This window comes from Oncorhynchus kisutch, linkage group LG17 (genome assembly GCF_002021735.2).
Source record: "Oncorhynchus kisutch isolate 150728-3 linkage group LG17, Okis_V2, whole genome shotgun sequence".
Taxonomy (NCBI): Eukaryota; Metazoa; Chordata; class Actinopteri; order Salmoniformes; family Salmonidae; genus Oncorhynchus; species Oncorhynchus kisutch.
This window is the reverse complement of record NC_034190.2, coordinates 67539067-67554304: the sequence shown is the minus strand read 5'-3', so window position 1 is coordinate 67554304 and position 15238 is coordinate 67539067. Positions and strand designations below refer to the sequence as shown.

General features: G+C 36.4%; 1 protein-coding gene across 10 annotated transcripts in view; it reads left to right on the top strand.

Annotated features, from left to right (window-relative positions):
• Positions 1 to 15238, top strand: part of LOC109908148 (rap1 GTPase-activating protein 1) — an 84664-nt gene that overhangs the window by 47058 nt on the left and 22368 nt on the right. The window contains exon 1 of one of the 10 annotated variants that reach the window (XM_020506663.2): positions 12840 to 14330. The exons of 8 other annotated variants lie outside the window; for them this stretch is intronic. In XM_020506663.2, coding sequence (XP_020362252.1) covers positions 14262 to 14330 — 69 coding nt within the window. In that variant the 5' untranslated portion in view covers positions 12840 to 14261. Of the gene's footprint in view, positions 1 to 12839; positions 14331 to 15238 lie in introns of those variants that run through there. One more of the 10 variants, XM_031794422.1, reaches the window with a different exon arrangement.

Genomic DNA, 15238 nt, shown 5'->3' with positions numbered 1-15238 from the left:
CTGTTCTGACATTTCAGTATGTCTGTACTCACATTGTCTGTCTGTACTCACCCTGTCTGTTCTGTCATTTCTGTCTGTCTGTACTCACCCTGTCTGTTCTGTCATTTCAGTCTGTCTGTACTCACCCTGTCTGTTCTACCTGTCTGTACTCACCCTGTCTGTTCTGTCATTTCAGTCTGTCTGTACTCACATTGTCTGTCTGTACTCACCCTGTCTGTTCTGTCATTCCTGTCTGTCTGTACTCACCCTGTCTGTTCTGTCATTTCAGTATGTCTGTACTCACATTGTCTGTCTGTTCTCACCGTGTCTGTTCTGTCATTTCTGTCTGTCTGTTCTCACCCTGTCTGTTCTGTCTGTCTGTACTCACCCTGTCTGTTCTGTCATTTCTGTCTGTCTGTTCTCACCCTGTCTGTTCTGTCATTCCTGTCTGTCTGTACTCACCCTGTCTGTTCTGTCATTTCAGTATGTCTGTACTCACATTGTCTGTCTGTTCTCACCCTGTCTGTTCTGTCATTTCTGTCTGTCTGTACTCACCCTGTCTGTTCTGTCTGTCTGTACTCACCATGTCTGTTCTGTCATTTCTGTCTGTCTGTACTCACCCTGTCTGCTGTGTCTGTCTGTACTCACCCTGTCTGTTCTGTCTGTCTGTACTCACCATGTCTGTTCCGTCTGTACTCGCCCTGTCTGCTATGTCTGTCTGTACTCATCATGTCTGTTCTGTTCTGTCTGTACTGGCCCTGTGTAACCTGAGACCGTACTCACCCTGTCTGTTCTGTCTGTCTGTACTCACCCTGTCTGTTCTGCCAGTTCTATCTGTCTGTACTCACCATATCTGTTCTGTTCTGTCTGTACTGACTCTGTGTAACATGAGACTGTACTCATACTGTCGGTCCTGTGTGTCTCTATTCTCTACCCTAATGCCTGTCTGAATAATATTAATTCTGAAGGTAAAATTACCCTGTCCCAAAACCACAATGTGTCACCTACCTTACTAATGTACTACTATACTGCTTATGGCTTACAGTGACTTGGCAACCTAACTCTAAATTCATTCACAATTCAAATTGTGGCAATAGTGCTTGTCAAAATACTTGTCATCAGCACCCATTTCCAAATGATCCATTTCAAAGAATATATACCTTTTGACAGGTCTTACATCTGAACTGAAAGGCTAACTAATCTGTCTCAGATATTTTGGGAGGTATTAGATTAAAGGTATCTGAGCTTGGTGATTCAGAGGATACAATCTTGATGATGTCTGTGAGGTTTAAGAGGATTCCCTACACTTAGAAAGGAAGGACTTACACTTGACTGACTGAACAGAATGTAATGGTTAGAATGAGAAACAGATCAAGACAGTGTTCTGAGTTTGGGTTATTTAGATTGGGTTATTTAGATTGGGTCATTTAGATTGGGTCATTTAGATTGGGTTATTTAGATTGGGTTATTTAGATTGGGTTATTTAGATTGGGTTATTTAGATTGGGTTATTTAGATTGGGTTATTTAGATTGGGTTATTTAGATTGGGTTATTTAGATTGGGTTATTTAGATTGGGTTATTTAGATTGGGTCATTTAGATTGGGTTATTTAGATTGGGTTATTTAGATTGGGTCATTTAGATTGGGTTATTTAGATTGGGTCATTTAGATTGGGTTATTTAGATTGGGTTATTTAGATTGGGTCATTTAGATTGGGTCATTTAGATTGGGTTATTTAGATTGGGTTATTTAGATTGGGTTATTTAGATTGGGTTATTTAGATTGGGTCATTTAGATTGGGTCATTTAGATTGGGTTATTTAGATTGGGTCATTTAGATTGGGTCATTTAGATTGGGTCATTTAGATTGGGTTATTTAGATTGGGTCATTTAGATTGGGTTATTTAGATTGGGTTATTTAGATTGGGTTATTTAGATTGGGTTATTTAGATTGGGTTATTTAGATTGGGTCATTTAGATTGGGTCATTTAGATTGGGTTATTTAGATTGGGTCATTTAGATTGGGTTATTTAGATTGGGTCATTTAGATTGGGTCATTTAGATTGGGTCATTTAGATTGGGTCATTTAGATTGGGTTATTTAGATTGGGTTATTTAGATTGGGTCATTTAGATTGGGTTATTTAGATTGGGTCATTTAGATTGGGTCATTTAGATTGGGTTATTTAGATTGGGTCATTTAGATTGGGTCATTTAGATTGGGTTATTTAGATTGGGTTATTTAGATTGGGTTATTTAGATTGGGTTATTTAGATTGGGTTATTTAGATTGGGTTATTTAGATTGGGTCATTTAGATTGGGTCATTTAGATTGGGTTATTTAGATTGGGTCATTTAGATTGGGTCATTTAGATTGGGTTATTTAGATTGGGTTATTTAGATTGGGTCATTTAGATTGGGTTATTTAGATTGGGTTATTTAGATTGGGTCATTTAGATTGGGTCATTTAGATTGGGTTATTTAGATTGGGTTATTTAGATTGGGTTATTTAGATTGGGTCATTCACTTCCCTTGATAATCCAGCCAACACCCATGCATAGTTCTTTGAGTAGGCCTTCCCGACATTAGACCTAAGTAGCAGACCAAGAGTAGAAGGCTTGAATCTTGAGGAGGGGTTGGATAGACGGTGTGAGAAGCAGGAAGTAGAGAGGGAGTCGTGGACGGTTTACCAGATCAAGAGTCAGTGAGCATTGTGGTGAAATCAGGCCAATCCCTAATTAACACCATCTGTGAAGGATTGGACCATTACAGTCATCTGTAGCATTACAATGAGAAGGCCGTGTGTTAAAGGAATACTTCAGGATTTTGGCAATGAGGCCCTTTATCTACTTCCGCACAGTCAGATGAGCTTGTGGATACCGTTTTTATGTCTCTGTGTCCAGTATGAAGGAAGCAGTTTCCCTAGCCAATGCGAACTAGCATGGTATCCTCATTGCCAAAATCCCTGACATGTCTACCTTAGATCAGCCTCTCAGAATAGTACTAAAGACAAACAAGCAACCCAGAAAAGGATTAAAAACAGCCCATATTAACATACTGTATGTATTCTGAGAAAAGGCTCATGAAATTGACAACTTACTAACATCAGAAAACTGTCCATATTCTGTCCATCTCTGAAATATTATTTTAAGCCATTGCTGAGAGATCGTAGGTTGTGCTTATTGATAGTTGTTGGAATGAGGGGTACTGTGTGGGTACTGTGAGGGTCAGAGCCCTCTGCAAAGGGCAGTCATTCTTATGTGCACACATACACACACGCACACACACACACACACACACACACACACACACACACACACACACACACACACACACACACACACAGCGTCAAGGTCGGTCAGAGACTGCGTCACATGGCACATGACTCCTACCAACTTTAACTGAATAAAATAAATCTGACTTTTTTTTCCAACCATAGAGATTAGATTAAATATGACCTGCTGCTTTCTCTTCTAAATGTCTCCGCTCTGGAATTACTGTATATTAGCATATTGTTGCTCTGACTTCATGGAGGTACACATTGTTGCTCTGACTTCATGGAGGTACACATTGTTGCTCTGACTTCATGGAGGTACACATTGTTGCTCTGACTTCATGAGGTACACATTGTTGCTCTGACTTCATGGAGGCACACATTGTTGCTCTGACTTCATGGAGGTACACATTGTTGCTCTGACTTCATGAGGTACACATTGTTGCTCTGACTTCATGAGGCACACATTGTTGCTCTGACTTCATGGAGGTACACATTGTTGCTCTGACTTCATGGAGGTACACATTGTTGCTCTGACTTCACGGAGGTACACATTGTTGCTCTGACTTCATGGAGGTACACATTGTTGCTCTGACTTCACGGAGGTACACATTGTTGCTCTGACTTCATGGAGGTACACATTGTTGCTCTGACTTCATGGAGGTACACATTGTTGCTCTGACTTCATGGAGGTACACATTGTTGCTCTGACTTCATGGAGGTACACATTGTTGCTCTGACTTCATGGAGGTACACATTGTTGCTCTGACTTCATGGAGGTACACATTGTTTCACTTGACTTTGACCAAAGGTGATAAACATGGCGTAACATGCCATGCCATAATTATTTCAGTTCTACTGTCAATTTCATCATTTCACAGACCAGGAACAGTCATGCAATCCCTGTCATAATAAGCTCAGAGGACATGTAAATTGTATTTTATCCCAGAGAAAGAGAAGGGAAATCAATGTAAGTAACCCAATCTATGTTCCTTTAACTGTTAGTTCCGAGGGTATTGTCAGCAATAATCATATGCCCATAGAATGTCCACTGTTTCCACTGAAACGGTCTGCTTTAGGAAGAAGCCTACTATATGTGTGAAATGCACGATAATGTATGTAATATCAACAGATAGGTATATTTTCTGGGTGTCCTAAATATTAACTGGTTGTCATCAAGCTGTCCACTCAAAAAGAAGCTTCAAGCTGTAACCGATTCCAGCAATCTGGTTCAGGTTATCAGTCAACCTACCAGGATATTTTCAAAAAGAATAGGAACTAAATCGTCCACGTGTATTGACCACATCTTTGCTAATGTGGCTGGTCTAAAGCATTATCCACACCCATCGGATGTAGTGATTATAATATAATAGCCATATCTAGAAAAAAGTTCCAAAGACTAGACTTAAAATTGTGTATAAGCAACCATGCAAGAGGTTTGTCAGGTACCCCAGGTAATCTCCTATGTCAAACAAGCATTGGTACCCCAGGTAATCTTAGGTTTTATTACATACAGTCGGGAGGAACTACTGGATATAAGAGCAACGTCAACTCACCATCATTACGACCAGTAATATGACTTTCCCGAAGCGGATCCTGTGTTTTGCCCACCACCCAGGACAATGGATCGGATCCCAGCCGGCGAACCAAAACAACGTTGCCGTAAAAGGGGCAGATGAAGCTGGAGGCGTGCATGGCCACATCCATCGGATGTAGTGATTATAATGTAAGGCTCCGGAGACGGGCACATCGCGCACCGCTCCTGAGCATACTACTCGCCAATGTCCAGTCTCTTGACAACCAGGGTTGATGAAATCTGAGCACGAGTAGCATTCCAGAGAGACATAAGAGACTGTAACGTTCTTTGCTTCATGGAAACATGGCTCACTCGAGACACGCTATCGGAGTCGGTACAGTCAGCTGGTTTCTTCACGCATCGCGCCGGCAGAAACAAGCATCTTTCTGGTAAGAAGAGGGGCAGGGAGGGTATGCCTTATGATTAACGAGACGTGGTGTGATCATAACAACATACAGGAACTCAAGTCCTTCTGTTCACCTGACTTAGGATTCCTCACAATCAAATGTCGACCGTATTATCTACCAAGAGAATTCTCTTAGATTATAATCACAGCCCCATATATTCCCCCCCAAGCAGACACATTGACGGCCCTGAATGAACTTTATTTGACTCTTTGTAGACTGGAAACCAGTAGCTGAAAACAAGACTCCCTAAATTCTATCAGCATATTGATTGTGCTACCAGGGCTGGTAAAACCCTGGATCATTGTTATTCTAACTTCCGAGACGCATATAAGGCCCTCCCCCGCCCTCCTTTTGGAAAAGCTGACCACGACTCAATTTTGTTGCTCCCAGCCTATAGACAGAGACTAAAACAGGAAGGTCCCGCGCTTAGGTCTGTTCAACGCTGGTCCGACCAATCTGATTCCACGCTTCAAGATTGTTCGATCACGTGGATTGGGATATGTTTCGCATTGCGTCAAACAACAACATTGATCGTGGACTTAAGGAAACAGCAGAGGGAGCACCCCCCTATCCACATCGACGGGACAGTAGTGGAGAGGGTACTGAGTTTTAAGTTCATCGGCAAACACATCACGGACAAACTGAATTGGTCCACCCACACAGACAGCGTGGTGAAGAAGGCACAGCGGCGCAGCGGCGCCTCTTCAACCTCAGGAGGCTGAAGAAATGTGGCTTGTCACCAAAAGCCCTCACAAACTTTTACAGATGCACAATTGAGAGCATCCCGTCGGGCTGTATCACCGCCTGGTATGGCAACTGCTCCGCCCAGAACCGTAAGGCTCTCCAGAGGGTAGTGATGAGGTCTGCACAACGCATCACCGGGGGCAAACTACCTGCCCTCCAGGACACCTACACCACCCGATGTCACAGGAAGACCATAAAGATGCTCAAGGACAACAAACACCCAAACCACTGCCTGTTCACCCCGCTATCATCCAGAAGGCGAGGTCAGTACAGGTGCATCAAAGCAGGGACCGAGAGACTGAAAAACAGCTTCTATCTCAAGGCCATCAGACTGTTAAACAGCCATCACTAACATTGAGTGGCTGCTGCCAACACACTGACTCAACTCCAGCCACTTTAATAATGGGAATTGATGGGAAATGATGTAAAATATATCACTAGCCACTTTAAACAATGCCACTTAATATAATGTTTACATCCCCTACATTACTCATCTCATATGTATATACTGTACTCTATACCATCTACTGCATCTTGCCTATGCCATTATGTTCCATCACTCATTCATATATTTTTATGTACATATTCTTCATCCCTTTACACTTGTGTGTATAAGGTAGTTGTTGTGGAATCGTTAGGTTAGATTACTTGTTGGTTATTACTGCATTGTCGGAACTAGAAGCACACGCATTTCTCTACACTCGCATTAACATCTGCTAACCATGTGTATGTGACAAATAACATTTGATTTGATTTGAGATGTGAAAAAGATTTGTTGGTGGGATGTGTGTAATGAGGAACAACCTGACGCTGCACTTGAAGCATTTATGAAATTGCATATTTTCCGCTTACTGATAGGCATGCGCCCATCAAGAAACTGACTGTTAGAACGGCCAAATCCCCCTGGTTAGATCTATGGATGTCAGCCCTATGACTTGATGTACTAGTCCAAAATCTCGATGGCTAAAGAGGGATGAGGCAAAGGGAATAGCAAATAATTCTGACAACACAGCAGATTGGACAAACATACAGTAAATTGTTCCAAACTAAACAAAAAGATGAAGAAACTATACTATGGTACAAAGATAAATGATATAAAGAATGATAGTAAAAAGCTCTGGAGTAACTTAAATGAAATTCTGGGCAAAAAAGCTAGCTCAGCCCCATCCTTCATTGAAGCAGATGGTTTGTTCATAACAAAACCCTTTGATGTTGCCAACCACTTTAATAACTATTTTGTCGACAAGATTAGCAAACAGATTAAGATTAACAAACGCCTATTCATGCATAACGGACCAAATAATGAAAGACACACACTGTAGTTTTGAGTTCCGCAAAGTTGGTGTGGAAGAAGCAAAGGTCGTTCCGCTGCCCAACGATAGCAAAGCACTCTTTAGTGGTACAAACAGCTGACCAATCAGCCTGTTACCGGTGCTTAGCAAACTTTCGGGAAGAAATGTGTTTGACCAAATACAATGTTATTTTACAGAAAAACGAATTAACAACAGACTTTCAGTGTACTTATAAGGAAGGGCACTCAACATGCTCGGCAAGGACACTGATGATTGGCTGAAAGAAACTGATAATCAGAAGATTGTGGGAGATGTTTTGTTAGATTTCAGTGCAGATTTTGATATCATTGATCATAACCTATTGCTGAAAAATCTTTGGTGTCATGGACTTACATCCTACCTATCTAATAGAACACAGAGGATTTTCTTTAATGGAAGTATTCGGTTGAGTGCATGTACCGCAGGGCAGCCGGCTTGAGTAGCCTAGTGGTTAGAGAGTTGGACTAGTAACCGGAAGGTTGCAAGTTCAAATCCCCGAGCTGACAAGGTCCAAATCTGTCGTTCTGCCCCTGAACAGGCAGTTAACCCACTGTTCCTAGGCCGTCATTGAAAATAAGAATTTGTTCTTAACTGACTGGTCTAGTTAAATAAAGGTAAAATGAAAAAAATTAATGTTTTCTGTTTTTACTAATGACCTTCCACTGACCTTGAATAAATCCTGTGTGTCTGTGTACGCTGATGACTCCACTGTACAGTACATACTACAGCTACGACAGTAAAATAAATAACTGACACTCTTAACATAGAGCTCCATCCAGTTTTTGAACGGTTAAACAGCAATAGGCAGGTGCTAAATATCTCAAAAACTAAACCTCATCTAGATGTATTACTGAATTACTGTGACGATTGAGCAAGTTGAGGAGACTAAACTGCTCTGTGTAACCCTAGATAGCAAGCTATCACGGTCAGAACATATAGACTCCATGGTTGCTAAAATGGGAAGAGGTCTGTCCATGATAAGGCATTGCTCTACTTTCTTGACATCTAATCTACCAGACAGGTCGTGTAGGACCTAGTTTTGTCACACCTGGACTACTGCCTAGTTGTGTGGTCACGTGCGGCAAAGAAGGACACAGGAAAATTGTAGTTGGTGCAGAGCAGAGTAGCACTTATTGCCCTTAGATTTACACAAAGGGCAGATGTCAGTGGTATGCATGTCAATCTCAAAGCTGGCTCAAAGTTGAGGAGAGATTGACTGCATCACTATTGGTCTGTGTGTGACTTGTTGAAGGGTTAAAGGTACTGAACTGTCTGTTCAACTCTCTGCCACCCCAGGTAACTCAAACTAGCAATAAAACCAGATTAAGAAAAATTATAAAAGAACACTTTACAGCATGATGATTATTTGCATATATTTTGTATTGTATTATGTATTGTAATATGTATCGTATTATGTAGTGTATTATGTGTAGTATTATGTAGTTTATTATGTATTATGTATTTTATTATGTATTGTAATGTATTATGTAGTGTATTACCTATTGTATTATGTAGTATATTATGTATTGTATTGTTTTATGTAGTGTATTATGTATCGTATTATGTAGTGTATTATGTGTAGTATTATGTAGTTTATTATGTATTGTATTATGTATTTTATTATGTATTGTAATGTATTATGTAGTGTATTACCTATTGTATTATGTAGTATATTATGTATTGTATTGTTTTATGTAGTGTATTATGTATTGCATTATGTGTGGTATTATGTAGTTTATTATGTATTGTATTATGCATTTTATTATATAGTGTATTGTATTATGTATTGTATTATCTATTGTATTATGTAGTGTATTATGTATTGTATTATCTATTGTATTATGTAGTGTATTATGTGTGGTATTATGTAGTTTATTATGTATTGTATTATGTATTTTATTATATAGTGTATTGTATTATGTAGTGTATTATGTATTGTATTATGTATTTTATTATGTATTGTAATGTATTATGTAGTGTATTACCTATTGTATTATGTAGTGTATTATGTATTGTGTTGTTTTATGTAGTGTATTATGTATTGCATTATGTGTGGTATTATGTAGTTTATTATGTATTGTATTATGTATTTTATTATATAGTGTATTGTATTAGGTAATGTATTATCTATTGTATTGTATTATGTAGTGTATTATGTATTGTATTGTATTATGTAGTGTATTATGTATTGCATTATGTCTGGTATTATGTAGTTTATTATGTATTGTATTATGTCTGGTACTATGTAGTTTATTTTGTATTGTAATATGTATTTTATTATGTAGTGTATTGTATTATGTAGTGTATTATCTATTGTATTATGTAGTGTATTATGTAGTGTATTATGTAGTGTATTATGTATTGTATTATGTCTGGTACTATGTAGTGTATTTTGTATTGTAATATGTATTTTATTATGTAGTGTATTGTATTATGTAGTGTATTATCTATTGTATTATGTAGTGTATTATGTAGTGTATTATGTAGTGTATTATGTATTGTATTATGTAGTGTATTATGTATTGTATTATGTAGTGTATTATGTAGTTTATTTTGTATTGTAATATGTATTTTATTTATTGTATTATGTATTGTATTATGTAGTTTATTTTGTATTGTAATATGTATTTTATTATGTAGTGTATTATCTATTGTATTATGTAGTGTATTATGTAGTGTATTATCTATTGTATTATGTAGTGTATTATGTATTGCATTATGTGTGGTATTATGTCGTTTATTATGTATTGTATTATGCATTTTATTATATAGTGTATTGTATTATGTATCGTATTATGTAGTGTATTATGTATTGTATTATGTAGTGCATTATTTGTGGTATTATGTAGTTTATTTTGTATTGTAATATGTGTTTTATTATGTAGTGTATTGTATTATGTAGTGTTATATCTATTGTATTATGTAGTGTATTATGTAGCTTATTATGTATTGTATTATGTAGTGCATTATTTGTGGTACTATGTAGTTTATTTTGTATTGTAATATGTGTTTTATTATGTAGTGTATTGTATTATGTAGTGTTATATCTATTGTATTATGTAGTGTATTATGTAGCTTATTATGTAGTGTATTATGTATTGTATTATGTAGTGTATTATGTATTGTATTATGTAGTGTATTGTATTATGTAGTGTATTATCTATTGTATTATGTAGTGTATTGTATTATGTAGTGTATTATGTATTGTATTATGTAGTGTATTGTATTATGTAGTGTATTATGTATTGTATTATGTAGTGTATTGTATTATGTAGTGTATTATCTATTGTATTATGTAGTGTATTGTATTATGTAGTGTATTATGTATTGTATTATGTAGTGTATTGTATTATGTAGTGTATTATCTATTGTATTATGTAGTGTATTATGTAGTGTATTATGTAGTGTATTATGTATTGTATTATGTAGTGTATTATGTAGTTTATTTTGTATTGTAATATGTATTATGTATTTTATTTATTGTATTATGTATTTTATTTATTGTATTATGTAGTGTATTGTATTATGTATTGTATTATGTAGTGTATTATGTATTGTATTATGTAGCATATTATGTGTGGTATTATGTAGTTTATTTTGTATTGTAATATGTATTTTATTATGTAGTGTATTATCTATTGTATTATGTAGTGTATTATGTAGTGTATTATCTATTGTATTATGTAGTGTATTATGTATTGCATTATGTGTGGTATTATGTCATTTATTATGTATTGTATTATGCATTTTATTATATAGTGTATTGTATTATGTAGTGTATTATGTATTGTATTATGTAGTGCATTATTTGTGGTATTATGTCGTTTATTTTGTATTGTAATATGTGTTTTATTATGTAGTGTATTATCTATTGTATTATGTAGTGTATTATGTATTGTATTATGTAGTGTATTATGTATTGTATTATGTAGTGTATTATGTATTGCATTATGTGTGGTATTATGTCATTTATTATGTATTGTATTATGCATTTTATTATATAGTGTATTGTATTATGTAGTGTATTATGTAGTGTATTATGTATTGTATTATGTAGTGCATTATTTGTGGTATTATGTCGTTTATTTTGTATTGTAATATGTGTTTTATTATGTAGTGTATTGTATTATGTAGTGTATTATCTATTGTATTATGTAGTGTATTATGTAGCTTATTATGTATTGTATTATGTAGTGCATTATTTGTGGTATTATGTAGTTTATTTTGTATTGTAATATGTGTTTTATTATGTAGTGTATTGTATTATGTAGTGTTATATCTATTGTATTATGTAGTGTATTATGTAGCTTATTATGTATTGTATTATGTAGTGCATTATTTGTGGTATTATGTAGTTTATTTTGTATTGTAATATGTGTTTTATTATGTAGTGTATTGTATTATGTAGTGTTATATCTATTGTATTATGTAGTGTATTATGTAGCTTATTATGTAGTGTATTGTATTATGTAGTGTATTGTATTATGTAGTGTTATATCTATTGTATTATGTAGCTTATTTTGTATTTTATTATGTATTGTAGTATGTATTTTATTATGTAGTGTATTATGTAGTTTATTATGTATTGTATTATGTAGTTTATTATGTATTGTAATATGTATTGTATTGTATTATGTAGTGTATTATCTATTGTATTATGTAGCTTATTTTGTATTTTATTATGTATTGTGGTATGTATTTTATTATGTAGTGTATTATGTAGTTTATTATGTATTGTATTATGTAGTTTATTATGTATTGTAATATGTATTGTATTGTATTATGTAGTTTATTATGTAGTGTATTGTATTATGTAGTGTATTATGTGTGGTATTATGTATTTTATTATGTAGTGTATTGTATTATGTAGTGTATTATCTATTGTATTATGTAGTGTATTATGTACTGTATTGTATTATGTAGTGTATTATGTAGTGTTATGTAGTGTATTGTATTATGTAGTGTATTATGTACTGTATTGTATTATGTAGTGTATTATGTAGTGTTATGTAGTGTATTGTATTATGTAGTGTATTATGTATTTTATCATGTGTGGTATTATGTAGTTTATTATGTATTGTATAGTGTATTTTATTATATAGTGTAGTATGTATTTTATTATGTATTGTATTATGTAGTGTATTATGTAGTGTCCAGGAGTCTGGACCTTGCTGATGTACTGTATGCACAGATAGAGATACTTCTCTCCAAAGTTTTAACGAGTAGCTCAGAAAGACAGACGATGGGTGGGTGGAGTTGAGTAGCAGCTGACAAACAGGTCTGGTAGAGAGAGGAGTTATTGCTCCTTATCCTAATGATAGGCCTATTGGTCTTTTCTAAGGAGAGGTCCCAGCTCTGACACCTGCACTAGGCCTGCATACAGGGCATTATAACTGAGGCTGAGCCAGGCAGATTCCACACTGCTGTTCACTCCTCCCCCACTAGGCACAAACTGATTGAAGTACAGTGGATAGCACATTATTCAGTCAAATATAAATAGGCTAAATATCTAACATTATATTACCATTTGAACTTTGCTGTGCTTTTCAATGAAAGCACAGTGAGGCATTTGGGTGACAATTACATTTAAAAAATCAGACATTGTTTTTCAATTGGAATTTTATTGTGCTTTCAGATGGTTGAAAACATAGTGATAACACACTGAACATTCAGCTAACTTGTGGCTGTCTTTTTGAGTGGCTGAATATAGGTTGTAATCTCATTGATCAATGTCTCAACCAAATATTACCCAATTATCCACATTGAAGTGACGTGGTGTTCCCTGTGGGCCACCTCTCAGACCGGCTGGCTGGTATTGCTCTGCTTCCTGTGTTACACTATTGGGTGTTTTTTTATGTTAATATCAGCTCTAGTATTATTTTTAGGGAACTGGGCTGATACCGAGGACTTGTAAGAGCAGTATCAACAACCTCTGCATCATCAAGATAGTTTTTTGTGAGGTGTTAATGGTGGGAGGTGTTAACCCATGTACCCGGTTAGCCATTGTTATGTAAATGACAGCTGAAAGTACCAGTGTCCAGGGCCTTGGAGAGCAGGTCCACTGAGGTCATGGCCCAGAGAGATACTGGAGCCAGGCCGTGGAGGTGGAAACACAAAAGTCTGAGCCATTTGGGTAAAATACTGGGGTAAGTCCTTAGTGGAAATATGCCATATGTGGGATGAGATCTTATAGTATTATTTGTCTATTCTATTCCCTTTCTCTTTGATCCAGCTTTGCTATAATGAGCAGCCCAAAAAAGTGAAAAGAATTTCATTGAAATGATGGCAGTTGATGTACGCCTACAATTGTATTACAATAAAGTTATTCCTAGCTATATGAGCCCAAAACATTGTCTCTATAAAGTGAAGCAGCGCCCACAACTACCCTAGCTCCAGTGTGGGTAGGCGGGTGCTGCAGGGACTTGTCTGAGCTGTAAAGTACATCACGGCCTGAGGAGTAGGACCATGCTCCACCTCTGGCCATCTGCCAGACACACACAGAGAGAGAGGAGGAGTGTTGTACACACAGTGCTCTTTCGGGAATGCATTACCTCCCTTTCTACTTCCTAGATAGTGACAGAGAGACAAAGATAGCGTAAAAAGACACCATTTTTAACTGAGGATCGCTGAACAACCTACGACACACACACCTGCGGACCTACTCATTATACAAACATGCAGTTGAGGATTCCTTGAGTCTGTCACCACCTCTGCCTCCTCTGTGACTCTTGGTCATGGCTGTAGTCGTTTGGGGAGTCACTGTGCTGTGGGTGAGGAACTCTGCAGTACCACAGTGGAATACAGGCATGTCTCTGGGGCTGGACAAAGACGCATCAGGCAATGTGTTCTTCTAATCCTGGACACTTGAACTTACCAGTTGAACTCACAAACCAGGGACTCTGAATCATTTTTCGGCTGCAGGATTTTTCCTTGGAAAAATAGTCTACTTTGAAAATGTCTAAAAGTCAGATTCATCTCAATGCTCCACTGGTGACAGTGGGACCGTGGAGGAGACACAGCGAAGTAAGTACTTGGGTAGATTAGTCACACCTCTGACAGAGGTCTCTTCTTTTGATTGTCTGAAGTATTAGGACTAGAGTAAGAATAAAGGGCTTATTGTCACCGAAGAGAGTTATTGGGTTGAAATGTCAATTTACATAATATGTACATACACTTTTCAAATCACATGTGACGGGAATGTTACGAGCTGAGAGAGGTTTCGGTTGACGTTCTTGCTTCGCAGCTCAAAAGTATCTTAAATGTCACAGTAGCCACTAGACAGGAGGCTACGCATTGCAAACTATATTAGGCCTACACTATTAATTATTGGAACAGAACCATATTACACTGTTGAATAATGCAACAATTCACAAGCATGTGTGGACAATTAAAGTATTTTTTTCTCGTCTGTAGGCTACACTCAATACATTTTAGCTTCAAGACAATAGCACAGAGTTACTGCTAACAAAATGTCTTCAAGTAACGTTAGCATATCAAAAATGAATGATTTAACCCTCTCATATGATTATAAAAGTACAGTAGGCCTACATTACAACATCACAACAAACCAGGCTTCAAGAAGACGAGGACCGTTGTTTGTAGATTTAATTCAAAGAGCCCATTCACCAAACTTTTTTTTAGATGAAAAGCGGTTATTGCCGGTTCAAATCCCGGTCAGTATTATGGAATACTACCATGTTGATTGTTCCTTGTTCATTTAGTGGTAAAGGCAATATACTGTAAATGTCTTTGTGCCTTTAAAAGTCCTATAATGTATACATATTCCAGTTGTGTTTCTGACAGTTGACTGTTCTGTATATAGACAATGAGGATGTCATGTGTCTCTGAATATTTCAGCTGACCATAATGTTTTGACAGTGTCATGGTTTTCAACAGTGTGTTTTCCAGGACAGTGATATTTATCTTTAGGG